The sequence below is a fragment of the Petromyzon marinus genome (assembly GCF_048934315.1).
Source record: "Petromyzon marinus isolate PM22_M1 ecotype Great Lakes invasive population chromosome 78 unlocalized genomic scaffold, UKy_Petmar_22M1.pri1.0 chr78_unloc.1, whole genome shotgun sequence".
NCBI classification, from domain to species: domain Eukaryota; kingdom Metazoa; phylum Chordata; class Hyperoartia; order Petromyzontiformes; family Petromyzontidae; genus Petromyzon; species Petromyzon marinus.
The window spans coordinates 598,178-622,659 of record NW_027422625.1 but is presented as its reverse complement, the minus strand read 5'-3'; the positions used below and the strand labels follow the sequence as shown (position 1 = coordinate 622,659).

Below are 24,482 nucleotides of genomic sequence, written 5' to 3'. Positions count from 1 at the left end.
ATACACACACAGCCACACACAGACACACACAGATACACACAGATACAGACAGATACACACAGATACAGACAGATACACACAGACACATACAGATAAACGTCTTCATTAACATAGTAGATTAAAACCAGCGTTCAGGGTTTGTGACTTGGTGCTCACATAATCGCAAACATTTAAGCAAGCAAACCAATTACTTTAAGAAACAAGAATAGACAATTTTGCATTCTCCATGTTTTTTCTTTATACGACTTAATCCCTCCGCCCCAGGAGTGATGGCACAGAGGTCACAGCGTTGAGTTGGTACCACTGTTCACCTGGGTTCGATTCCAGTCAGCTGCCTGTGGATATGTATATGGTCCTCAAGTGCAATTCATTTATTGACTGGTCACCAATGATTTATGCACTTGATTTAGCTCAATTCCAGCTGTGAGATAAAAAATGTCAGGTTGACTACCATGCAAATTACCTCACTCTCATTAGCAGAGCGAGTCGGAGGTTAAGGTGTGTAATGTGTGTGGACCTTAGAAATAGCTTCAAGGGATTTGTGAGGTCGCTTTATAATATCCGTTTTTGTGGGCTGTTTTCAAACAAGGACTGAACTTCTCTGCCAGAGTTCCATTCGTCTTCTGACGTGTCACCAATAGTAAAATCAGGATAAACTGGGGGGGGGGGGGAATTACACCAATAAATTTCCATCCTGAAACCCACCATCAAAGCATAAGTTACCTTCATCTGGCACTGGGGATGTCGGTGCTGTTGACAGAGGAGCAGTGGTTGCTGGCGAAATCAGCGAGCAGCAAAACCTGCCCTTGTAGTTGTAGCAGAATGGCATGGTCTGATCCGTGTGTGAGCATTTCAACCCCACGTCCTTGTTACAAGTGATTGCCTGGCCCAACTCCTCCCAATGGTGTGTTCGGGTATTTGTCCGCAAGGCAGTCGATGTTTTCCACCAAGAATCCCGGTGCGCAGACAACTTTCCCCGAGGCTGTGACCTTCTGGTACGACTCCTCGTCGCCATCGTTGTCGGCGTCCGGAGAATGTTCGCTGTACCACTCAGACCAGCTTCCTGAGCAGGGCACTTGACTCACGCTCGTCGTCGCTGTTGGCTGCTGCACGGTGGCACCTTCAACCGGAGCGCCCACCGTGGTCGAACGTCCCTTGGGCGGTTGCATCGAAGCCACGTCGGGCACAGCTGTGCTCGAGCCGACGATGGGTGGCTCGGTTGGGAGCGGCGGTACGGCGGTAGTGGTGGTGGTGGCGTTGTTCACGTCGATGGGAGTTATCCCGCACTCCACGGAGTCTTCCACCTCCCCGAGTTGCAAGCAAGTTTTGGTGGTCGCGCAGTACTGATCGGGGTCTAATTCTCTTGATATGAAGGCGCCCAGCTCGTACAGTTGTTCGTGGTAACAGCATCCATCTGGATATAAAATATTAGTGAGCGTTATGGGGTCGGGGGGGGGGGGGTGTAATAACTGGCTTTTGAGCAATTGATTGCTCATTCCACTGCTAACACACTGCTGGGTGGACAGAGGCGAGGGGGGGTTTGAGAAACCTTCACCATATTTTCAACTTCTGCGCTGGGAGATTGAATCAAACTGGCAGCCTCTGGATTGCAAGCCCAGTATGCCAAGCATTACGCCGCAGCAGTACACCAATGTTGGTTTAATCGCACTGGTTATGCAATTCATTCGAGGGTGGCTACGTATTATGAAAGAGATCGCAATAATATCAGCTAATGACACGTATGCAAAAAGGTGATTTTGAGACAACAAAAGGTGACCATAGCCTCGGTCTTCCCATCGTGCCTGGGCATGTCACAGGCCATCTTAAAGAAAAGGTTCCCCCCTGTCCCTGACATGAAGGAATGGCTGTCCTTGGGTACCTGGTATTTCGCAAAGCAGCTCAGCATTGTCGCATGTGCTGCAGTCACACAGAGAAGACACACAACAAGGGCAATTATACAGGCACATGCCGTTGTATTTATAAAATAATGTTCAAAGTGAATGTGATACTGGAGAGAACGAGCACTCAAGCAGAGCACATGGATGGCCGTCGGTGTCCAGTGGAAGAGGTTCAGTAATTCCGCACAAACCGATGGCTTTTCAATCACCAGTGCGCATACTCATGCCGTCTGCTGCTGCATGCAGCTTAAATTATCACGCAAGCAATGTTCCGACCGAATGTTTTCAGTTTATCTTTTGTGTTGCAATTGCCGCGATTGGGGATTTACCTTGTGACCTACGTTGTAACAGGACTGTAAATTATCATAATATAAACTATCTACATAAATAAAGATATTTAACCTGTATGTATCAAAAACCTCTAGTGTACTTTCCGACAAGGTAGGAAGCTGAAATGTGCTACCCAGTAAACTTTTATGACACAAATAGCAGGAGAAACAATCTGAATATTCGAGATTTTTTTTATTTTAAGGCCCCCAAATCTCTATTTTAAGCACTCAATAAACATGTTTGTTCGTGTCATTCAGCAGAAACCATTCAAAATATAACATTGCGGGTTTTTTTCTTTTGATAGAACGTTAAACAGCAATAAAATTCTATCTTTTATTGTTTTTGAGACATTTCGGATTCAAGTGGTTTTGAATGAAAAAATAACACATGTTATGATGTTCAAATCTGAATAATTCCAAAACGGTAAAAGATAGGAGCTTCCCCTCATAGAATATAAAGTTCATTTTTTTGTGTTCTTTCTAATAAAAAAAAGAGCGTAATCTTTAAATTGAGCGATTTCTGATGGGTACGTCTTTAAATATAAGAAGTTGAATCAAGTTGTCAACACATTTGTGTTTTTTTGCGGAAAATACCTAATTTTTTTAGTAGGTGTTAGTGTCTGATCGTAGATAAAAATTGTAAAACAAAAACATCAGGTTCATTTTTATATTTATTGAAAACTTGTGTCTGGCGAAGACAGGCTTAATGAAATAATTCTAATATAAACAATGATAATTATTTTTTCTTATTTTACCAGGTAAGGCTCACTGTACCTATTCAGCTCTTTTTCTTAGAAGCCACCTTGCCCACAAGTGAGAACCCAACAAAGTGGCTTATCACGTGTCAATATATATCAGCCAAATCCTCTAAATGCGTGTTCCTTAATGTGGAGGGAAAAACCGGAGGACCCCGGGGAAAAATCAACGTGACCACGAGGAGAGAGACACGCAAACTCCAAATATAAAAGCGTCAGGGTCGGGATCGAACCCACGACCTCCTGCATAACAGGCGAGGCAGTCAACATCTCCTAGCCACCGTGCTAACCCATCGCACCACGGCAGCATCCGTGCATTCGGGACAGACGAAACATGTCAAATGGACGCGATGTTGATCCTTCAGCACGCGGTGTCAATGTGGGTGAAAGCAGAGGGATCTCACCAGATTTGGCAAGTCTTGACGATGTGGATCTGCTGCCTGGCCAGGATGACGTCATCCTCAACAAAGCAGCTGCAGTTGGTTTTTGGCACGCAGTATTGCGCGTCTGGCGGGCAGTGCGGGTAGCAGCCTGCAGCAAGAATAGCGGTGAATCGTTATCCCTACGGCTCGCACCAACACCAGGACTACCGTCACTACTAAGACCAAGGGGCCATCCATAAATGACATCACGCGATTTTGGACGATTTTTGACCCCCCTACCCCCTTGTCACACGGCGTCACAAAAAGTCAGACCCCCCCCCCCTCAAATATGACGTTACAAAGTTCTGCATTCTGATGTTGTAGGAGTGTTGTTATAACAATTCTATATTTATTTCAAGTTGCGCATTTTTATGTGACGTCACATTTCTCAAACCCCCCCCCCCCCGTCACACATCGTGACGTCATTTATGGACGGCCCCATAGCTCGCACCAACACCAGGACTACCGTCACTACTAAGACTAACACCAACCGCCATTCACCACTAGTGGCGGTTACATCACCACGGCACTTGTGCCATGCTAAGGGGCCATCCATAAATGACGTCACGCACCTGGGGGGGGGGTCAGACATTTGTGACGATGTGTGACGGGGGGGGGGTTAGAAATATGACGTCACGTCAAAATGCCCAACTTAATTAAATAGACTTTTTAAGCAATGTTTTCTCCTACAACATCAGAGTGCAGCATCACATTAAATACGCACTACAATGACAATAGTTTAAAGCGATTTGAAGCATGTTTTATTTTTGTGGGGGGTGGGGGGGCAGAGCTTTGTGACGTCATATTTGAGGGGGGGTCTGACTTTTTGTGACGCCGTGTGACTAAGGTGGGGGGGGGGGGGGGTGTTAAAAAAAATCGTCCAAAATCGCGCGACGTCATTTATGGATGGCCCCAAAGTGCACTTTGAGGTCACGTGAAGTGGCGAAGGCCCACTGGCAGGAGGTCACGGAACAGACCCAGGTGCCACGGGTTGAATGACTGGGATGAGTGGCAGATGCACCAACTGTGCTTCCCACTGCGCCACTGTTCTGCGTTTTAGCTGCTTGTTGTTGTGAGCGTCGCTCCTCTGCCCTCCTTTATTGCTGGAGGACGACTGCCGCCAACTCCCAAGGAGCGTCCTTCTCGCGCCTCCCACAGGGGCCGATCTTGACACTGCTGCTGCTGTTGTTGTTTTCCTCGCACTTTCTGTTTATAGGTGGCGTCGTGTCGCCACTTTCGAAGGGTTTAGCCAGAGATCAATCTATTTAATTTTTGGTCCGTGTTTTAGGCAACTGAGAAAATGGGAGACGTCTTCTGGCGTTGCTTGGCACAAAGGGCAGCAGTTTGGGTCGTTTGGGTCGATTCGATTTTGGTAATCGGCGAGCATGGAGCAGTGACCTGCCGCTGCTCGTACCAGTTGTCGGTAAGTCCAATCAGCTCCACATCCTTCGGCTCCACATGAGTCCATCTTTTCTCTAGCCTGTGCCATGCCCGTTTAGTCCCATATATCTGGCCAAACAGATGCTCCTTGGGCATGTGGTGGCTTAGCATGCAGGCTACATAACCCAGCTAACGCAGCCAACCACTAACACCACCACTACCGCTATTAACATTGGCAACCAATGCCATCAGTACTGGCACCACCACTGCCACCACAACTATCACAATAATGGAGCGTTTTGTAAGGTTGCACTCAGGGTCAGCAGATCAGAGGAGGTGGACAAACGTATGCATTCAGAGGATGTTGATACTGACGATGACGATGATGACGACGATGACAATGATGACGACAAGAACGATTATTATGATGCTAATGAGTTGATAGTGATGATGCAGTCAAAACAAACCTTCGATGGGAGGCAGGGAACCTTGGTTCAGTTTCTGGAGGTGGCTGCAGGTGCTGGGAAGGGAACTGCATGGATTGCAGTGCCACATGCATTCCGATTCCTCGTTGTAGAAGTCGCAGAAGACGGCTGAAGGTGGGGGGGGGGGGGGGTGCGTCGCGCGGAGGGGAGAGGGATTAACAGAGGTAACATCATAAGAAACTCATCATTGGCATCGATCTCCGCGATGCCTGAAGGGTTGCACCACTAGCTCGGCACGACATCCAACGTTTCTCACTGCGCGCTAGGGGTTTCTTCAGGAATTTCATCTGCTAGAGAAGCTCGTAGCGCGCGAAGCAAAATGTCGGGAAAATCGTCCGGAGCAAAACGTGGAACGACCCGAAAAACACACCGTCAGGCTATGTGTGTGTGTGTGTTTGTTGAACTTCTTTCCCACCGTACGTAGCCAATCGTGCTAATCGGTGGTGTGGACTATACGGTAGACACCCTCTTAACGACGGCATTTGGTTCAACAAAACCGGTCATTAAGTGATTTGGTCGTTAAGCGAGTATAGTAAATACAGGCAAGTCCCCGGGTTACGGAAGGGTTAGGTTCCTGAGCAATATCCACAATCCGAATTTTCCGTATGTCGGAAACTGAACCATTTTCCCCGAAAATCACGATGAAATCCCACATCTGGAAATAGTTGTGCCTCCCCTACGGTTTGCACTCAGTGCTGTATCGTGCTGTTGTCCGTTTTCTATCACTACCCATGTCGTATCGCAGTACATACGCTCTGCACTTCTTATGATTCTTTCATTTGATCGAATATCTACCCTAACACTGCCCATAATTAAACTAATGGAACATAAACTGTATCCAATTGTTGATTTTAATATTCATTGTTAACAGAAAGCAGTCACTTCCGAATGTTTACCGTGCATTTGGCTAGACCTAGACTTCACGTACAAAAAGACAAAGATCCCCCAGTATCGCCTTAACAGACTTCTAGGGCAAGTGCTGAGTCGCTGAGAGCAGAGTTGCTGTGTGCAGAGTGTCTGAGTGCGGAGTCTCTGTGTGCGAAGTCTCTGTGTGTGGAGTCGCTGTGTGCAGAGTCTCTGAGTGTGGAGTCGCTGTGTGCAGAGTCGCTGTGTGTGGAGTCGGTGAGTGCGGAGTCGCTGAATGTAGAGTCTCTGTGTGTGAAGTCGCTGAGTGCAGAGTCGCTGTGTGCAGAGTCGCTGAGTGTGAAGACGCTGTTTGCGGAGTCTCTGAGTGTGGAGTCGCTGTGTGCAGAGTCGCTGTGTGCAGAGTCGCTGTGTGCAGAGTTTCTGAGTGCGGAGTCGGTGTGTGCAGAGTCGCTGAGTGTGAAGACACTGAGTGTGGAGTCACTGTGTGCGGAGTCGCTGAGTGCGGAGTCGCTGAATGCGAAGTCTCTGAGTGCAGAGTCGCTGAGTGCGGAGTCGCTGAGTGCGGAGTCGCTGTGTGCGGAGTCGCTGTGTGCGGAGTCGCTGTGTGCAGAGTTGCTGTGTGTGGAGTCGCTGAGTGTGGAGTCGCTGTGTGCAGAGTCGCTGAGTGTGAAGACGCTGTTTGCGGAGTCTCTGAGTGTGGAGTCGCTGTGTGCAGAGTCGCTGTGTGCAGAGTCTCTGAGTGCGGAGTCGCTGTGTGCAGAGTCGCTGAGTGTGAAGACGCTGAGTGTGGAGTCGCTGTGTGCAGAGTCGCTGAGTGTGAAGACGCTGAGTGTGGAGTCGCTGTGTGCAGAGTCGCTGAGTGCGGAGTCGCTGAGTGCGGAGTCTCTGAGTGTGGAGTCTCTGAGTGCAGAGTCTCTGAGTGTGGAATCTCTGAGTGCGGAGTCTCTGAATGCGAAGTCTCTGAGTGCAGAGTCGCTGAGTGCGGAGTCGCTGAGTGTGGAGTCGCTGTGTGCAGAGTGTCTGAGTGCGGAGTCGCTGTGTGTGGAGTCTCTGAGTGCAGAGTCGCTGAGTGCGGAATCGCTGAGTGTGGAGTCGCTGTGTGCGGAGTCGCTGTGTGCAGAGTCTCTGAGTGTGGAGTCGCTGTGTGCAGAGTCGCTGTGTGCAGAGTCTCTGAGTGCGGAGTCTCTGAGTGCGGAGTCGCTGAGTGTGAAGAAGCTGAGTGCAGAGTCTCTGAGTGCGGAGTCTCTGAGTACGGAGTCTCTGAATGCGAAGTCTCTGAGTGCAGAGTCGCTGAGTGCGGAGTCGCTGAGTGTGGAGTCGCTGTGTGCAGAGTCGCTGTGTGTGAAGACGCTGAGTGTGGAGTCGCTGTGTGCGGAGTCGCTGAGTGCGGAGTCTCTGAGTGCGGAGTCTCTGAATGCGAAGTCTCTGAGTGCAGAGTCGCTGAGTGCGGAGTCGCTGAGTGTGGAGTCGCCTGGTGCAGAGTCGCTGTGTGTGGAGTCGCTGAGTGTGGAGTCGCTGTGTGCAGAGTCGCTGAGTGTGAAGACGCTGTTTGCGGAGTCTCTGAGTGTGGAGTCGCTGTGTGCAGAGTCGCTGTGTGCAGAGTCGCTGAGTGTGAAGACGCTGAGTGTGAAGACGCTGTTTGCGGAGTCTCTGAGTGTGGAGTCGCTGTGTGCAGAGTCGCTGTGTGCAGAGTCGCTGAGTGTGAAGACGCTGAGTGTGGAGTCGCTGTGTGCGGAGTCGCTGAGTGCGGAGTCTCTGAGTGCGGAGTCGCTGAATGCGAAGTCTCTGAGTGCAGAGTCGCTGAGTGCGGAGTCGCTGAGTGCGGAGTCGCTGTGTGCGGAGTCGCTGTGTGCGGAGTCGCTGTGTGCAGAGTCGCTGTGTGTGGAGTCGCTGAGTGTGGAGTCGCTGTGTGCAGAGTCGCTGAGTGTGAAGACGCTGAGTGTGGAGTCGCTGTGTGCGGAGTCGCTGAGTGCGGAGTCGCTGAGTGCGGAGTCTCTGAGTGCGGAGTCTCTGAATGCGAAGTCTCTGAGTGCAGAGTCGCTGAGTGCGGAGTCGCTGAGTGTGGAGTCGCTGTGTGCAGAGTGTCTGAGTGCGGAGTCGCTGTGTGTGGAGTCTCTGAGTGCAGAGTCGCTGAGTGCGGAATCGCTGAGTGTGGAGTCGCTGTGTGCGGAATCGCTGTGTGCAGAGTCTCTGAGTGTGGAGTCGCTGTGTGCAGAGTCGCTGAGTGTGAAGAAGCTGAGTGTGGAGTCTCTGAGTGTGGAGTCTTTGAGTGCGGAGTCTCTGAATGCGAAGTCTCTGAGTGCCGAGTCGCTGAGTGCGGAGTCGCTGAGTGTGGAGTCGCTGTGTGCAGAGTCGCTGTGTGTGAAGACGCTGAGTGTGGAGTCGCTGTGTGCGGAGTCGCTGAGTGCGGAGTCTCTGAGTGCGGAGTCTCTGAATGCGAAGTCTTTGAGTGCAGAGTCGCTGAGTGCGGAGTCGCTGAGTGTGGAGTCGCTGTGTGCTGAGTGTCTGAGTGTGGAGTCGCTGTGTGCAGAGTCGCTGTGTGCGGAGTCGCTGTGTGTGGAGTCGCTGTGTGCAGAGTCTCTGAGTGCGGAGTCTCTGAGTGCGGAGTCTCTGAGTGCGGAGTCTCTGAATGCGAAGTCTCTGAGTGCAGAGTCGCTGAGTGTGGATTCGCTGTGTGCTGAGTGTCTGAGTGTGGAGTCGCTGTGTGCAGAGTCGCTGTGTGCGGAGTCGCTGTGTGTGGAGTAGCTGTGTGCAGAGTCTCTGAGTGCGGAGTCTCTGAGTGCGGAGTCTCTGAGTGCGGAGTCTCTGAATGCGAAGTCTCTGAGTGCAGAGTCGCTGAGTGCGGAGTCGCTGAGTGTGGAGTCGCTGTGTGCTGAGTGTCTGAGTGTGGAGTCGCTGTGTGCAGAGTCGCTGTGTGCGGAGTCGCTGTGTGCGGAGTCGCTGTGTGTGGAGTCGCTGTGTGCAGAGTCGCTGTGTGTGGAGTCGCTGTGTGCAGAGTCGCCGTGTGCGGAGTCTCTGAGTGCGGAGTCCCTGTGTGCAGAGTCGCTGTGTGTGGAGTCGCTGTGTGCAGAGTCGCTGTGTGTGGAGTCGCTGTGTGTGGAGTCGCTGTGTGCAGAGTCACTGAGTGTGAAGACGCTGAGTGTGGAGTCGCTGTGTGCAGAGTCGCTGAGTGCAGAGTCTCTGTGTGTAGAGTCGCTGAGTGCAAAGTCGCTGAGTGCAGAGTCGCTGAGTGCGGAGACGCTGAGTGCGGAGTCGCTGAGTGCGGAGTCTCTGAATGCGAAGTCTCTGAGTGCAGAGTCGCTGAGTGCGGAGTCGCTGAGTGTGGATTCGCTGTGTGCTGAGTGTCTGAGTGTGGAGTCGCTGTGTGCAGAGTCGCTGAGTGCGGAGTCGCTGAGTGCGGAGTCGCTGTGTGCGGAGTCGCTGTGTGCGGAGTCGCTGTGTGCAGAGTCGCTGTGTGTGGAGTCGCTGAGTGTGGAGTCGCTGTGTGCAGAGTCGCTGAGTGTGAAGACGCTGAGTGTGGAGTCGCTGTGTGCGGAGTCGCTGAGTGCGGAGTCGCTGAGTGCGGAGTCTCTGAGTGCGGAGTCTCTGAATGCGAAGTCTCTGAGTGCAGAGTCGCTGAGTGCGGAGTCGCTGAGTGTGGAGTCGCTGTGTGCAGAGTGTCTGAGTGCGGAGTCGCTGTGTGTGGAGTCTCTGAATGCAGAGTCGCTGAGTGCGGAATCGCTGAGTGTGGAGTCGCTGTGTGCGGAATCGCTGTGTGCAGAGTCTCTGAGTGTGGAGTCGCTGTGTGCAGAGTCGCTGAGTGTGAAGAAGCTGAGTGTGGAGTCTCTGAGTGTGGAGTCTTTGAGTGCGGAGTCTCTGAATGCGAAGTCTCTGAGTGCCGAGTCGCTGAGTGCGGAGTCGCTGAGTGTGGAGTCGCTGTGTGCAGAGTCGCTGTGTGTGAAGACGCTGAGTGTGGAGTCGCTGTGTGCGGAGTCGCTGAGTGCGGAGTCTCTGAGTGCGGAGTCTCTGAATGCGAAGTCTTTGAGTGCAGAGTCGCTGAGTGCGGAGTCGCTGAGTGTGGAGTCGCTGTGTGCTGAGTGTCTGAGTGTGGAGTCGCTGTGTGCAGAGTCGCTGTGTGCGGAGTCGCTGTGTGTGGAGTCGCTGTGTGCAGAGTCTCTGAGTGCGGAGTCTCTGAGTGCGGAGTCTCTGAGTGCGGAGTCTCTGAATGCGAAGTCTCTGAGTGCAGAGTCGCTGAGTGTGGATTCGCTGTGTGCTGAGTGTCTGAGTGTGGAGTCGCTGTGTGCAGAGTCGCTGTGTGCGGAGTCGCTGTGTGTGGAGTAGCTGTGTGCAGAGTCTCTGAGTGCGGAGTCTCTGAGTGCAGAGTCTCTGAGTGCGGAGTCTCTGAATGCGAAGTCTCTGAGTGCAGAGTCGCTGAGTGCGGAGTCGCTGAGTGTGGATTCGCTGTGTGCTGAGTGTCTGAGTGTGGAGTCGCTGTGTGCAGAGTCGCTGTGTGCGGAGTCGCTGTGTGTGGAGTAGCTGTGTGCAGAGTCTCTGAGTGCGGAGTCTCTGAGTGCGGAGTCTCTGAGTGCGGAGTCTCTGAATGCGAAGTCTCTGAGTGCAGAGTCGCTGAGTGCGGAGTCGCTGAGTGTGGAGTCGCTGTGTGCTGAGTGTCTGAGTGTGGAGTCGCTGTGTGCAGAGTCGCTGTGTGCGGAGTCGCTGTGTGCGGAGTCGCTGTGTGTGGAGTCGCTGTGTGCAGAGTCGCTGTGTGTGGAGTCGCTGTGTGCAGAGTCGCCGTGTGCGGAGTCTCTGAGTGCGGAGTCCCTGTGTGCAGAGTCGCTGTGTGTGGAGTCGCTGTGTGCAGAGTCGCTGTGTGTGGAGTCGCTGTGTGTGGAGTCGCTGTGTGCAGAGTCACTGAGTGTGAAGACGCTGAGTGTGGAGTCGCTGTGTGCAGAGTCGCTGAGTGCAGAGTCTCTGTGTGTAGAGTCGCTGAGTGCAAAGTCGCTGAGTGCAGAGTCGCTGAGTGCGGAGACGCTGAGTGCGGAGTCGCTGAGTGCGGAGTCTCTGAATGCGAAGTCTCTGAGTGCAGAGTCGCTGAGTGCGGAGTCGCTGAGTGTGGATTCGCTGTGTGCTGAGTGTCTGAGTGTGGAGTCGCTGTGTGCAGAGTCGCTGTGTGTGGAGTCGCTGTGTGTGGAGTAGCTGTGTGCAGAGTCTCTGAGTGCGGAGTCTCTGAGTGCGGAGTCTCTGAGTGCGGAGTCTCTGAATGCGAAGTCTCTGAGTGCAGAGTCGCTGAGTGCGGAGTCGCTGAGTGCGGAGTCTCTGAATGCGAAGTCTCTGAGTGCAGAGTCGCTGAGTGCGGAGTCGCTGAGTGTGGAGTCGCTGTGTGCTGAGTGTCTGAGTGTGGAGTCGCTGTGTGCAGAGTCGCTGTGTGCGGAGTCGCTGTGTGCGGAGTCGCTGTGTGTGGAGTCGCTGTGTGCAGAGTCGCTGTGTGTGGAGTCGCTGTGTGCAGAGTCGCCGTGTGCGGAGTCTCTGAGTGCGGAGTCCCTGTGTGCAGAGTCGCTGTGTGTGGAGTCGCTGTGTGCAGAGTCGCTGTGTGTGGAGTCGCTGTGTGTGGAGTCGCTGTGTGCAGAGTCGCTGAGTGTGAAGACGCTGAGTGTGGAGTCGCTGTGTGCAGAGTCGCTGAGTGCAGAGTCTCTGTGTGTAGAGTCGCTGAGTGCAAAGTCGCTGAGTGCAGAGTTGCTGAGTGCGGAGACGCTGAGTGCGGAGTCGCTGTGTGCAGAGTCGCTGAGTGCGGAGACGCTGAGTGCGGAGACGCTGAGTGCAGAGTCGCTGAGTGTGGAACCGCTGATAGCAGAGCTGCTGAGTGCAAGATAGGTGGGGTGCAGAATAGACAAGAGTGGGGAGAAGTCAAGTGTATGTGACCGTAAAGAAAAGAGATATAGGAGTGCCTACAACTGGCGCGAGACAGCAGAAATAAAGTGTAAGCAGGTGACTTATTACTCCGTGTCGGTGTGAGGATTTTTTAAAGACACTAGACTATATAGCAGTGTACACTACACTACTATACACTACACTACTATATACTACACTGTTATCCACTAAACTACTATATACTACACTATACACAACACTACTATATACTACACTATACACAACACTACTATATGCTACACATTTGGCTCTATGGAGGCCCGTGGTTAAGTGATTAGTCGTGAACAGGGGTGCTCGTTAAGTGGGGTTCTAATCTCCTGTGAAAACACATGCGGTGATTTTTTTAAATGGTCGCTGTCATCGTGGCCATCATCATCATTATCATCCTCGCTTCGGCAACCCAAAGCCCCCGGTCGGTCAGTCCGCATTTGCTGGGAAGTCGCTCCCTCTCACACGAACCGTCGTGTCGGGACAACGGCGCCGTGGGAGATGCGCTGAGCGGCTGAGCAAACCGTTCATTGCCCGAGGCCGAGCGGCCGGGTTTGAGGAGCAAAGAGGACAAACGAGCAGGCCGGTGAGTGGAGCGACCGTGACCACCTACCGCCCCCCCCCCTCCCCCTGTCACATGCATTCCACTCACGGCAGCGGTCGGGAGTCCTCCACTTGATGCACACGCCGGCCTCGTTGCAGACCTGGGCGTACGCAGCCACCGCAGTGCAGAAGCACTCGCAGTCGCCGCCATCGCATGCGCACAAGTCGCGAATGCACGCCTCCAGGAACGGCGCATGGTCCACCTGGGTCAGGACAAGGGGAGCGAGGTGATATTGGAAATCCGCGATCAGTCGCCGACAGAAAGACAAGGGAGAGGCGCAGCCACGTCGGGTGTCGAGGACGTCCACAAAACAACAACAACCGCCGTTCACCACTAAGTGGCGGTGACGTCACCACGTCAGGTGAAGAAACGGGACTCTCCGGAAGACAGCGCTGTCTTCCGGACAGTCCTGTTTCTTCACCTGAGGAAGGCTACTTGTGTTGTGGCCGAAACGTCGTGAGAATTTATTCTGTTATTATTTTTTCATTATTATTTTATCTCCATTCTACGTGACTTTACCGAAAGAACCCAGAAGATGAATCCCTGCAGTCACGAAAGCTTTAAATCGAAATATAATTGTGGCTGTGTCGGGTGGTGGCGGATTTAACGACACATTTATATTCACACGATCTAGCCCAAAAAAAACCATATAGTTGTATGGTGCACACTACCATGGCCACGGGGAAACCACAGACAAGCAGGAAGGCAGCCAGAACCAGTGTCAACAATTGCCTAAGCTCTGTGGTCATATATTTGGGTGTCTATTTATATCATTGACCCCTCCACTTGCTCCTCATGCCTTCTCATCGTGGACCATCGACGACCCACGGGTAGTGGGTCGTGGCATGAGCTGAAGACGTCACTGGCGAGGACGTAACACTGGCGCAGCGCCCACGCTTGGCGGTGCGGATTCTGCTGGCAAGGCTCCGCCGCCTCTGTCATGGCGGCGCAGCTCTCCTTTATCCTCCAACTGTTGCCGAACGCCAGCACGGACGCGGCCGTGGAGCCGTCAGCCGCTGTCAAGTCGTCGCTGTCGCGCCCATTGTAGTTGCCGCAGAGGCCGCACAGGGTGCTCTGGGGTGGGGTGTGGGGGGGGTCGGGAGCGGGGTGGCACCGAGCCGTGAGCGAAACGAAGCCGAGAGTTTACGACTCCCGGGCAGCCCAAAGGGGGTGACCCCCTCGGATTCGCGAGAGAAACTGTATCAACTTGAACTCGTTTGATCCTAATCTAATGATTATAATTATCCGGTGGCTTCCGGTGGGGAGGGAGGGTGCAGATTTTCATAAATGTCGGAAAATCACCAAACATCATAATTTAAAATAACTTCATTTTGGGCATTCTTGTATGACATAACTTTTTTTAGGTGTTGCCATATGTTTTCAGCATTTACTATCGTAGTGTAGTAGTATAGTAGTTTAGCATAATAGTGTAGTAGTAGTATAGCAGCATACTAAAGTAGTATAGTAGTGTAGTAGTAATGTAGTAGTATAATAGTGTAGCAGTATACTATAGTAGTGTGATGGGACTTTGTAGGATGAACGTTGAGAGATTTATAAGGGGCACGGGATGACCAATAAGGTCTGAATTGGTCTGTAATAAGGTAGGGCACTAATAAGGTGTTGACAGGTATGAATCTAAGATCGGCAGTTCATGCGCATGTGGAAGAGTAAAGTACGCAGCTCCGATCTCTTCCGGGACATCTCGCCGGTGTAGGACTTTCTAGAACTCCCCTCTAAGAGGCCGTTCCGTCGGCATGGTTATAAGCAACCATTTGCAGTGCTCCACAATTCTCTTTGTCCCTAACACCTCTCTTTGTCCGGGCAGTTGGCTCGGCAGTTGAGCGAGTGGCTCGCAATCGAAAGATTGCAAATCTCTGGTTGGGAGGTGACAACTCGGCCTCCATAATCCATCTGGGATCTATATGCTGATTAAGACTCTTTGGAGAAGTCTGAATAATCATTTGAGTAGGATAAAAGTGTGGGTTTTTTTATTAAAAAAATACAGTGAGGGAAAATAGTATATGATCCCCTGCTGATGTTGTACGTTTGCCCACTGACAAAGAAATGATCAGTCTATAATTTAAAAGTTAGGTTTATTTGAACAGTGAGAGACAGAATAACAACACCAAAATCCAGAAAAACGCATGTCAAAAATGTTATAAATTGATTTGCATTTTAATGAGGGAAATAAGTATTTGACCCCTCTGCAAAACATGACTTAGTACTTGGTGGCAAAACCCTTGTTGGCAATCACAGAGGTCAGACGTTTCTTGTAGTTGGCCAACAGGTTTGCACACATCTCCGGAGGGATTATGTCCCACTCCTCCTTGCAGATCTTCTCCAAGTCATTAAGGTTTCGAGGCTGACGTTTGGCAACTCGAACCTTCAGCTCCCTCCACAGATTTTCTATGGGATTAAGGTCTGGAGACTGGCTTATAATCTCTCGCTCACCTCCATCTAACAATAATAAGCGGAATAATTAGTATTATTCTACACGCACAGGTTTCGCTCTCCCCGTTGAAAAGACAGAACAACTCGGACACGCGATTAATAGTAGACGAGTGGGAAAGGAAGTAGGAAAATGATCCCGGTGCCAACAGCTGCCCAAGCCCTACGGACCTCGATGTGTTAATGTTTTTCAGCTAATTATTAAGTGCTTATACACATATACACAAAGACAACCCATGTGCCCGAGAGGGCAACAACAACAACACCACTACCCCATGCAGATCGAAACAGATGGCTATTAATCCACGTGCTCCACTGCCAACTCTTGGCGAGCCAGGGTGTGGATCCTCCTCAACGCCGCATCCTAGGGGAAGGGATATTCGCAACATCTGTGTGGTGATCCGCCGAACCCTCGCTGCTGCCTCCACGGAGCTTGATCACACCGCGGGGGAGGCAGCCACGTCCAGCAGCAGCATAGCAACCACCGTCCATTTCTATCTCCTGTACATTGCACCACCTTGGCTTTGGCCCTGACCGTGTACTTGGAGTCGACCTGTGACGAAGAAGCTTGTGCGCTGGTCCCACGTGACCATGACGCCACCACCACCTCCAGCACCATCACCACCAACCACCACCAAAATCACCACCAACACCACCACCGCGACGCTGACCTTGTACTTGGAGTCGACCTTGACGAAGATGCTCGTGCGCCGGTCCCACATGACCATGATGCCGATGCCGGTCTGCACGATGCGGTAGAGCCCCACCGAGTGGATGGTCAGGTCATCCACCATCGCCGGGATCTCTCCGGCCACGGGCACCACCATCACCTCCCCGGCCACCATGTGAACCTCCACGTTGTAATCCTGTAGTGGACGAGGAAGGGAGAGAGGGAGGGAGAAGACGGAGGGAGGTGAGGGGGGGGTTACAGAGGGAGGTGAGGGGAGGGAAAGTTTGAAGAGGGAGGGAGACGACAGAAAGACCCCAGTGGCCAAGCACATTCGGCATGGACCCTGATGCCAGGGAATAAACTAAACTGGCGATGGGGGTGAGGGAACCTGTCGTCTAAACTTCCTGGACCTCCCCTGGCCCGTGGATACCGCGAACTTTTGCACTCCCTCGTTTGCACACTCAATTGCTATGCCAAGAACAAAGAGCCAGCAAAGACTTACTCTTTGGTTCTATTCGGTAAAGTCACGTAGGTAAAAAATAAAACAACAAAAATCACGACGTTTCGCCACAACACAAGCAGCCTTCATCACAAGCGGCCTTCATCAGGTGATGAAGGCCGCTTGTTTTGTGGCCGAAACGTCGTGATTTTTGTTGTTTTATTTTTTACCTACGTGACTTTACCGAATAGAACCAAAGAGTATGGATCCTTGCAGTCACGAAAGCTTCAAATCTAGAACAGCATAGACTTATCGAAGAAACCAATCGACTCGCGCGTACACCGAGACGCGCAAGCTCATCAACTCACAGCGCTTGGAAAGCTCGCGCTTAACCCAGCCCGCGTCGCAGCGCGGTCAGCCAGCCATTGGAGTGGCTCTTGACTTCACCTTGATGTAGAAGCGGATCGCCTTGAAGCAGCTCGAGTCCACAGCGCTGCAGTCCTTGCCGGTGATGATCTGAAAGTTGCCCTCGGCTGTGGAGCAGTAGTCCTGGTCGGCACAAAGCGAGCGCAATTAGGTGATCCATCCATCCAATCGTCGTGCATCCCTCCGTTCGTCCATAGGTAAATCCGTCCATTATGTGCGATCATTCTCCCCCACCCAGTTGTGGCGCTGCCTGCTGTAAAGTGTATAGTGTACTATACACTATACAGTAAACATTACTATACACCACTATACGCTACACTACACACTATACTATACACTACACTATACACCACTATACACTACACTACACACTATACTAGACACTACACTATACACTACACTATACACTACACTATACATTACTATACACCACTATACACTACACTATACACTACATACTATACTATACAGTAAACATTACTCTACACTACTATACACTACACTACACACTACACTATACACTACTATACACTACTATACACTACACTACTATACACTACTATACACCACTACACTATACACTACCTTATACTACCACTACACACTGCCTTATACTATTATACACTACACTAGTATACTACACTACATACTACACTATATACTACACTATCCACTACTGTACTACACTGCTATACACTACACTACTATACTACACTTTACACTATACACTACACTACATACTACACTTTACACTATGTACTACACTACACTATATACTACACTACATACTACACTTTACACTATGTACTACACTACACTATATACTACACTACATACTACACTTTACACTACATACTACACTACACTATATACTACACTACTATACACTACACTATACACTCCACTACTAAACACTACACTACTATACACTACACTTAACACTGCTATACACTGCACCACTGTACTACATATTCTTGGTTCTTTCGGTAAAGTCACGTAGAAGGGAAATAATAAAATAATAAAAGTATAAAATAATAAAATTCTCACGACGTTTCGACTGCAACACAAGCAATCATCATTAGGTGTCAAAACCACAGCAAGAAAATTTGAAAGAAAAAACGCCACTTTTTTCAAATTTTCTTGCTGTGGGTTTCACACCTGTTGATGATTGCTTGTGTTGCAGTCGAAACGTCGTGAGAATTGTACTATTTTATAGTTTTATTGTTGTATTGTTTCCCTTCTATGTGACTTTACCGAAAGAACCAAGAATATGAATCCCTGCAGTCACGAAAGCTTTAAATAAATTTTTTACTATACTACACTTTAGACTATGTACTACACTACACTATATACTACACTACATACTACACTTTAGACTGTGTACTACACTACACTATATACTACACTACATACTACACTTTACACTGTGTACTACACTACACTATATACTACACTACTATACACTACACTATATACTACACTTTACACTATGTACTACACTACACTATATACTACACTAAATACTACACTACACTATATACTACACTACTATACACTACACTACTATACACTACACTACTAAACACTACACTATACACTCACTACTATACACTACTAAACACTAGACTACTATTCACTACACTTAACACTGCTATACAATACACTACTATACTACACTTTACACTATGTACTACACTATATACTACACTACTATAGACTACATGATACACTACACTACTATACACTACACTACTAAACACTACATTACTATACACTACACTAAACACTACTATACACTACACCACCATACTACACTTTACGCTATGTACTACACTACACTATATACTACACTACTATACACTACACTATATACTACACTACTATACACTACACTACTATACACTACACCACTATACACGACACTACTATACACTACACTATACACTACTAAACACTACACTACTATACACTACACTACAATACACTACACTAAACACTACTATACACTACACTATACACTACTATACACTACACCACTATACTACACTTTACACTATGTAATACACTACACTATACACTACACTACTATACACTACACTACTAAACACTACTATACACTACACCACTATACGCTACACTATACACTACTATACGCTACACCACTATATTACATTTCTTTTGAACTGCTTGTTGTGTTTAGTTTGTTGTCCTTACCCCGCACCTCCGATTAGCACGGTTGGCTAAGTACGGTGCGAAAGAAGTTCAACACACATGTAGAAATGTCGATGTTTGTAAGTCCAGACCAAAAACCAGTTTCCTCTCATGCACTTTGATCCTCTGGCTCTTCTTCTGCCCTTCACACCCCCCCCCCCCCCCCGGTTCATGCTTATTCTTCTTTGTGCGTGGCGCCTTGAGATTTTATCGTGAAAGGCGCCTGATAGTCACAAATTATTGTTACGGATTCATTATGAATTAATGAATTCACTCGCCCGACGTCAGTCCGTGGCGTGCGTGAGCAAGGCGCGTCCGTTCTGGTGCCCACCTGCACGATGCTGGAGTCGCAGTTTCCGTCGAAGACGAACCTCTTGCCGTCGAAGGTGACGTAGTGGCCATCCCCGTACATGCGGCACGTGCCAGGGCGCTCGGCCGAGTTGCAGCTCCACGCGCCGCTGCCGCACGTGCTGCACCCACGCACGCGCGCGACGTCTCAAAGGGAGGGGGCGGCGAGCCCTTCAAACCCCTTAGCCCAATATTTTCTCTCGGAATAACAACATTTTTTATATCCCAACAGGTATTTGGTCAAGTCTAAGGAGACTCAAAAGTAGGTGGCTTCCGCGCCACTCGGATATGACGTGACAGGCCGGTCCCGGCTGCTTTCACAATGTCACGGATGCGCTCCTGGAAAACCCCATCCTCGCAAATCGGATACCTTTAATTCTCCCATAAATGGCAGAAACAGTAGACGCGTCGCTTGCCCGTGTGTATTTTTCCTCCTTATCAGCCACATTCAACGGGGTTTAAACGGTACAAAATTCACCAACGCACTTAATAATTATACAAAAGCTCGCTGCGCCAAAATGACACTGGAAACTGGACCATGTCCAAACGTGCTCGGAGTCTTGTCGGAAGACGCGCCGTAATTCAAGTTTCTGCGTCCTAAACCTATGCAGGTGAAGAAATGCTGTTGTCTTTCCCCCCCCCCCCCCACACAAAGCGGTAGCCATCTTAACGCGCAGCCACCAGGCTCGGGACAGCCGCGCCGCGCTAAGCCCCCACTTGCTCACCACACGTTGCAGTCCACCTTGATTGTATCCCCCTTGCCATAGACAATGCCGTGGTGCCGGCACGGGCAATCCTCCGGCGGGATACAGTTGCCGTTGTCGTCTGGGATGAATCCATCCCCGCATGGGCAGTCCGATTCGCACGGCGGCTAAGACGGAGGCCGAGAAGTGGGGCAAACAACAGAGGAAGAGTAAGAAGCCGGGGATTCGCCTTTCGCTCCGAGCCATCCATCGCGCAATGCCTGTGCTACTAGTCTGGCCATGAGGGCATCGAAGAAGGTCGCTTTTTCCTCTCCATGTCAAAGTCCGTCTTTAACGCCGAGCAATTATCACTGTCGCACGAAGGACACTTTTCGGCTAAGGTTTTCCCCTGCTGATGTCGTGGCTGTAGTGGAGTGCCCAGTGACTGCCTCACTGCTGCAGCAGAGAGAATTCGGAGTGAATCAGTTGTCACGGGGGGCGATCGATGCTCCGGCACTCGCCGATTCACTCCAGTCAGCTCCTGATTGCTCACCGGCAGTCAGTCGCCTGCTGGTCGCTCTTCTATCGCTACTACTACCGTGGTTACTCGTTCCCGTGAGCTTCACTCGCCCGTGTTGAAGACTCTATCTCTACTGGACACTAACCGTTTCGTCCCGTCCATACTGTGTTCAACCACCACCATCACACAGGTCAAAAAGCTTGTGCCCTGAAGCATACGATTATCACTGTTGCTAAGCACAGACCAAATAGCTTAAAAGCCAGTAAAGGACATTTGCTAAAGTCTGAATTCATATCCCACGGTTTAATACTTTATGTCCCCATGCTCAATGCATGACATGGGCAAAGGACAAAGCTACCCGAGTGGCATGGAACAGGTAGTAAGCCACTTTGGTCTGCGCTATTTCTAAAGAAGAGTAGCAAAGCGACGCTAACTTTATCCTCTTAAGCCCTCTTGTCGTGGCCAGCAGCCCTCAGACATTGGCTATTTAACTGCTGAATCATATTGCTGATGCTGCTACTGCTGCTGCTGCGATCATACAAGAGAGCATAGAACAGAACCCTCTGAGTGGTGGGTGAAAGCCAACCCCGTGGGCTGTGTCTAAGGGGGGGTCGAGTGTACTCACGCAGGGCAAGTTGATGGTCTGGCAGGTCCTCTCGCAGGCCTTCGCGTGGCTCCTGCCTCTCAGGGCGCTGCCATCGACCAGGAGTTGGAGGGCATTTTCGACCTCTGCCCAATGACATTTCACCATGGAGGACGTCAAATACAAAATATCCCGTGCCGCCATTCGCGAAAAGAGTAGCAGGCCAATGCGCACGCTGGGCACGTCAAAAACACAAATTTGCCAATTTTGAACACAAAAAAATTGACCGCAAATTACTCGATTAGCATCACAACGACAACAGCCGCTATTTGCCACTAAGTGGCGGTGACATCACCATGGCGCTTGTGCCAGGCTATGTGCACGTTAAGGCCATCATGTGAGGTGTGTTGAACGCTACCCGCCGGCAGGAGGCCATGGGACAGACCCTCCTGGCACCATGAGAAACGGTGCGATTGCCAAAGGTGTTCGTGATTTAATTCTGTTCGTTGAGATGGGCCGAGGTTGCCCGGGAGGGAGGTAATTCTACTGTTGAGCGGTGCGAGGGAAGAAGCGGACAGAGAAGTGGACGTGACCTGCAGTGTGGTGAGTGGGTGGGTGGCTGAGTTGGGTGGTGAGTGCGGGGAGAGCGGCAGTGTGGCGGTTAGCGTGCTGCGCTATGGACCCGGCGACCCGAGTTTGATTCCCGCTCACGACCAATAACGCTGGTGAATATCTGAATCGGTCCTGGGCCTCTCCTAGGTCGACTCAGCTGTGCTGGCCTTGCTGACAGTACTTACCCAACAACAGCACATTAAGGCTATGTGGGGGGTCTTTTTTGTCTTTGAATTAGTAAGCGAGCGAACGAGTTGGTTGAGTGAGTGAGTGAGAAAGTTAACAAGTGAGCGAGTGAGTTGTGAGCCGTGGTGGTGGTGGTTGATGCGGTCTGTGAGGGCAGGCAAACTTACGGAGGGGGCTTTCACGTCGCATTCTTCCGCCTGCGGTCACGCGGGGATACAGAGAGCGCCAGACATCGGTGAGAACCTCGCGTGGTGGCAGTGTGGTCAATGGTATCGTTTGTGGTGTTGGTGGTGGGGGGGGGGATTGGCGCTGCAGGACTCACCGAGCATGGTGATGGGGTTTTCGCACCTGAGAACTCCGTACTCGCAAGCACTGCCAAGGAGACACATCAACATTGGCGTGGTTAAAGCTCTCATGTGTACTAATTCACCCCCCCCCTCCCCTCCCTGGGAAAGTGACATGGCCCGGCTAGAAAAAAAAGCCAGAAATCGATTATTTAAATTGTTGGTAAGGACAATCCTTAGAGCAAGCCAAGGCACATGCAAATGGCGCGGCGATGTCGCGTCATTTGCACGTGTTATTTATTGAATGTCACGCCGCCACAAAGGCATCATTTGCCCAGGCCCCTGGCCCTGCTTGGCAGATGTTTCAGCTATAGCTCGGCACTTGCTAACGGCCAGTGGGGGGAAAAAAATCCCACCTATACCGCGAAGGGTCACTCTGCTCTGGCTCGGCTCAGATGCGGCAGTGGAAAAGGCCCATGAAGGCGACCATTCATACCAGGCTAGATCGCCGACCCAGTAGAATTTCCCAGGCGGGACAATGTCGTGACCTGTGTAGCATGGGCACTCGATGCCCGGAACACACTCTCCCTCGTGGTCCATGAAAGTCCCCTCTGCACACACGCAGCCTGTGGGTTACAGAGAGAGGGAGAAGGTCAGAGGAGGAGGGCCAAAGAGCGGTGCCAATGTAGAGGCTCAGTTTCAGTTTCTTTATTTTGGTATAGCCCTGTGAGCCATTCGGCTCTTGAATCGGGTGCAACCACAACGAACAATAAAAACATCTTAAAGTGACTATGTGTGACTGTGCAAACAGAAAATCCATGAAAAAAAACAGCAAAAATATTCCTGAGAAAAGCACCGTACACCAACGCTGTGTGCAAAAAATCCCAGTGGGATGCAAGTCAAACAACAACAACAACCACAAGACAACTTAGATTAAGGCCATCAGTCTAACTCCGTACTACAACAAAAACAAACATGTCCAAACCCAAAAACTTTTCGAAATCACGAAAAATAAAGCCATAATTGCAACGTAACAGTGATCATAGGGACTGTGACCGGATTTTTACAATAAACTACATAAATAACATGTAACACCAAATCCTAGAGCCATAGCTGGCTGCATGAGTTACTCCACAACAACAGAAGCATCAGTTGGAGTATCAAATTTTTCAATGCACCTTTAAGATCAGCACGCTAAATCAAAATACAGATAATACTTTACTGCGTCATTGGGAGCAAAAACATTTTATTTCATTTTACGCCAATGAATAGCAGTGGCAGCTAGGGGTGTACAACTCCTCTAGAGCAGTTTTGAGAGAAGATCTCATTGGTAGCGATTCAAGTTGCAGTTTATTGGCAATAGCATTCCAGACCCTGGGGACATCAATAGCAAAGGCCCTTCCTCCAGTTTTTGTACGGCAATAGGGAATTTGAAGCTGGTATATGAGCGAAGACCTGAGGTCAAATTTGTTCTTTGAAACAGAGAGGAGATCCAGAAGGTAGTCTGCGGATTTTTTTGTAAGTACATCGTGAATAATTAAGATCTGGTGCACAAGCCGTCGAACATTAAGAGATGTTATGTTTGACCCAATGTAGATATCACAGTGGTGAGACTAATATGGGCAGTTCAATGTAAATCTTAAGGCCGTGTGACAAATTGAGTCAAGCTTCTTCAGTACAGTACTTGGGGCTGATTTATACACGATGTCACAGTAGTCAAGTAGAGGCAGTATGGTAGCGTTTATCAATTCCAAACGGAACATTGGGGGGAAGCAGTGCTTGTGTCGATACAGAAAATCTAATTTTAAACAATGGAGCGAGTTTGTGAAATCCGACCCACGGCAACCACCCCCCCCTCTGGCCCACCCAACTACCTAGCAGTGTCAATGAGTTAAGTCTGTCGGGCAGGTTACAAAGCAGTGGGTAAACGAGCATAATATGAATGTGATGATAATATAGGACCCTGCCTAATATAGGACCTTGGTTCTGGCTCCTTGTTGCTGGAGGTTGGAGGTGGGGGTGTCTTGTCCTTCGATCCAGTTGGTTCTTGAGGAGGAGGGCCACTCTCTTCAGGAGCTGGCTTTGTTGGCTTTTCCTCAACCGGGGGTTTCGGTGTCACTATGAAAGAAAAGCAAGGGATGGATGTTGACAGAATGAAGATTGCTCATGCATTCTCAATAACTCCTTGTAAAATGTTGTAAACAACCTTCAGACGATACTTTTAATCTGCATCTCAAATGAGTTACTGGGAAGTGTTCCAAAATAATGTACAGCTTTGCCAATCCACTGTTCAATTAAAGCCTCCCCACGTTGTCTGGGTTTGTGGGATTGTTTGACCGCGCTTCATCATTTTTTTTAGTGTGAGTGTGGGAATCATGGACGGGGAAGCATGGAAGTACAGCACAATAAAAAGTTCTGGCATTCTGCCCTCTGTATT

At 50.1% G+C, this 24,482-nt stretch overlaps 2 protein-coding genes across 2 annotated transcripts; both read right to left on the bottom strand.

Annotated features, from left to right (window-relative positions):
* Nucleotides 1-213: 213 nt before the first annotated feature.
* Nucleotides 214-16,508, bottom strand: LOC142908262 (mucin-5AC-like). The gene is made up of 6 exons (XM_076058740.1): nt 15,755-16,508; nt 12,684-13,709; nt 5,252-5,377; nt 3,387-3,513; nt 1,880-1,917; nt 214-1,414 (listed from the first exon to the last, which is right to left on the bottom strand). The coding sequence occupies exons 3-6, from the start codon at nt 5,337-5,339 to the stop codon at nt 870-872; spliced, it is 798 nt and encodes a 265-aa protein (XP_075914855.1). The 5' UTR covers nt 5,340-5,377; nt 12,684-13,709; nt 15,755-16,508; the 3' UTR covers nt 214-869.
* Nucleotides 16,509-19,484: 2,976 nt separating this feature from the next.
* Nucleotides 19,485-24,353, bottom strand: LOC142908264 (mucin-6-like). Its single transcript, XM_076058742.1, has 6 exons — nt 24,025-24,353; nt 22,542-22,671; nt 22,084-22,133; nt 21,929-21,958; nt 21,006-21,109; nt 19,485-20,048 (listed from the first exon to the last, which is right to left on the bottom strand). Exons 2-6 carry the CDS (start codon nt 22,643-22,645, stop codon nt 19,899-19,901), a joined length of 438 nt encoding a protein of 145 aa, XP_075914857.1. The 5' UTR covers nt 22,646-22,671; nt 24,025-24,353; the 3' UTR covers nt 19,485-19,898.
* Between the last annotated feature and the right edge of the window lie 129 nt (nt 24,354-24,482).

Coding starts and splice junctions, on each gene's coding strand:
- LOC142908262 (XM_076058740.1), bottom strand. CDS start 5,339: ATGTGGCACTGCAATCCATGCAGTTCCCTTCCCAGCACCTGCAGCCAC. Junction 3,514..5,251: donor TTCCCTGCCTCCCATCGAAG/GTTTGTTTTGAC, acceptor TTCTTGCTGCAG/GCTGCTACCCGCACTGCCCG. Junction 1,918..3,386: donor GTCAAGACTTGCCAAATCTG/GTGAGATCCCTC, acceptor GTGTGACTGCAG/CACATGCGACAATGCTGAGC.
- LOC142908264 (XM_076058742.1), bottom strand. CDS start 22,645: ATGGACCACGAGGGAGAGTGTGTTCCGGGCATCGAGTGCCCATGCTAC. Junction 22,134..22,541: donor TGGGTCGGCGATCTAGCCTG/GTATGAATGGTC, acceptor TCTCCTTGGCAG/TGCTTGCGAGTACGGAGTTC. Junction 20,049..21,005: donor AGACCATCAACTTGCCCTGC/GTGAGTACACTC, acceptor CCTCCGTCTTAG/CCGCCGTGCGAATCGGACTG.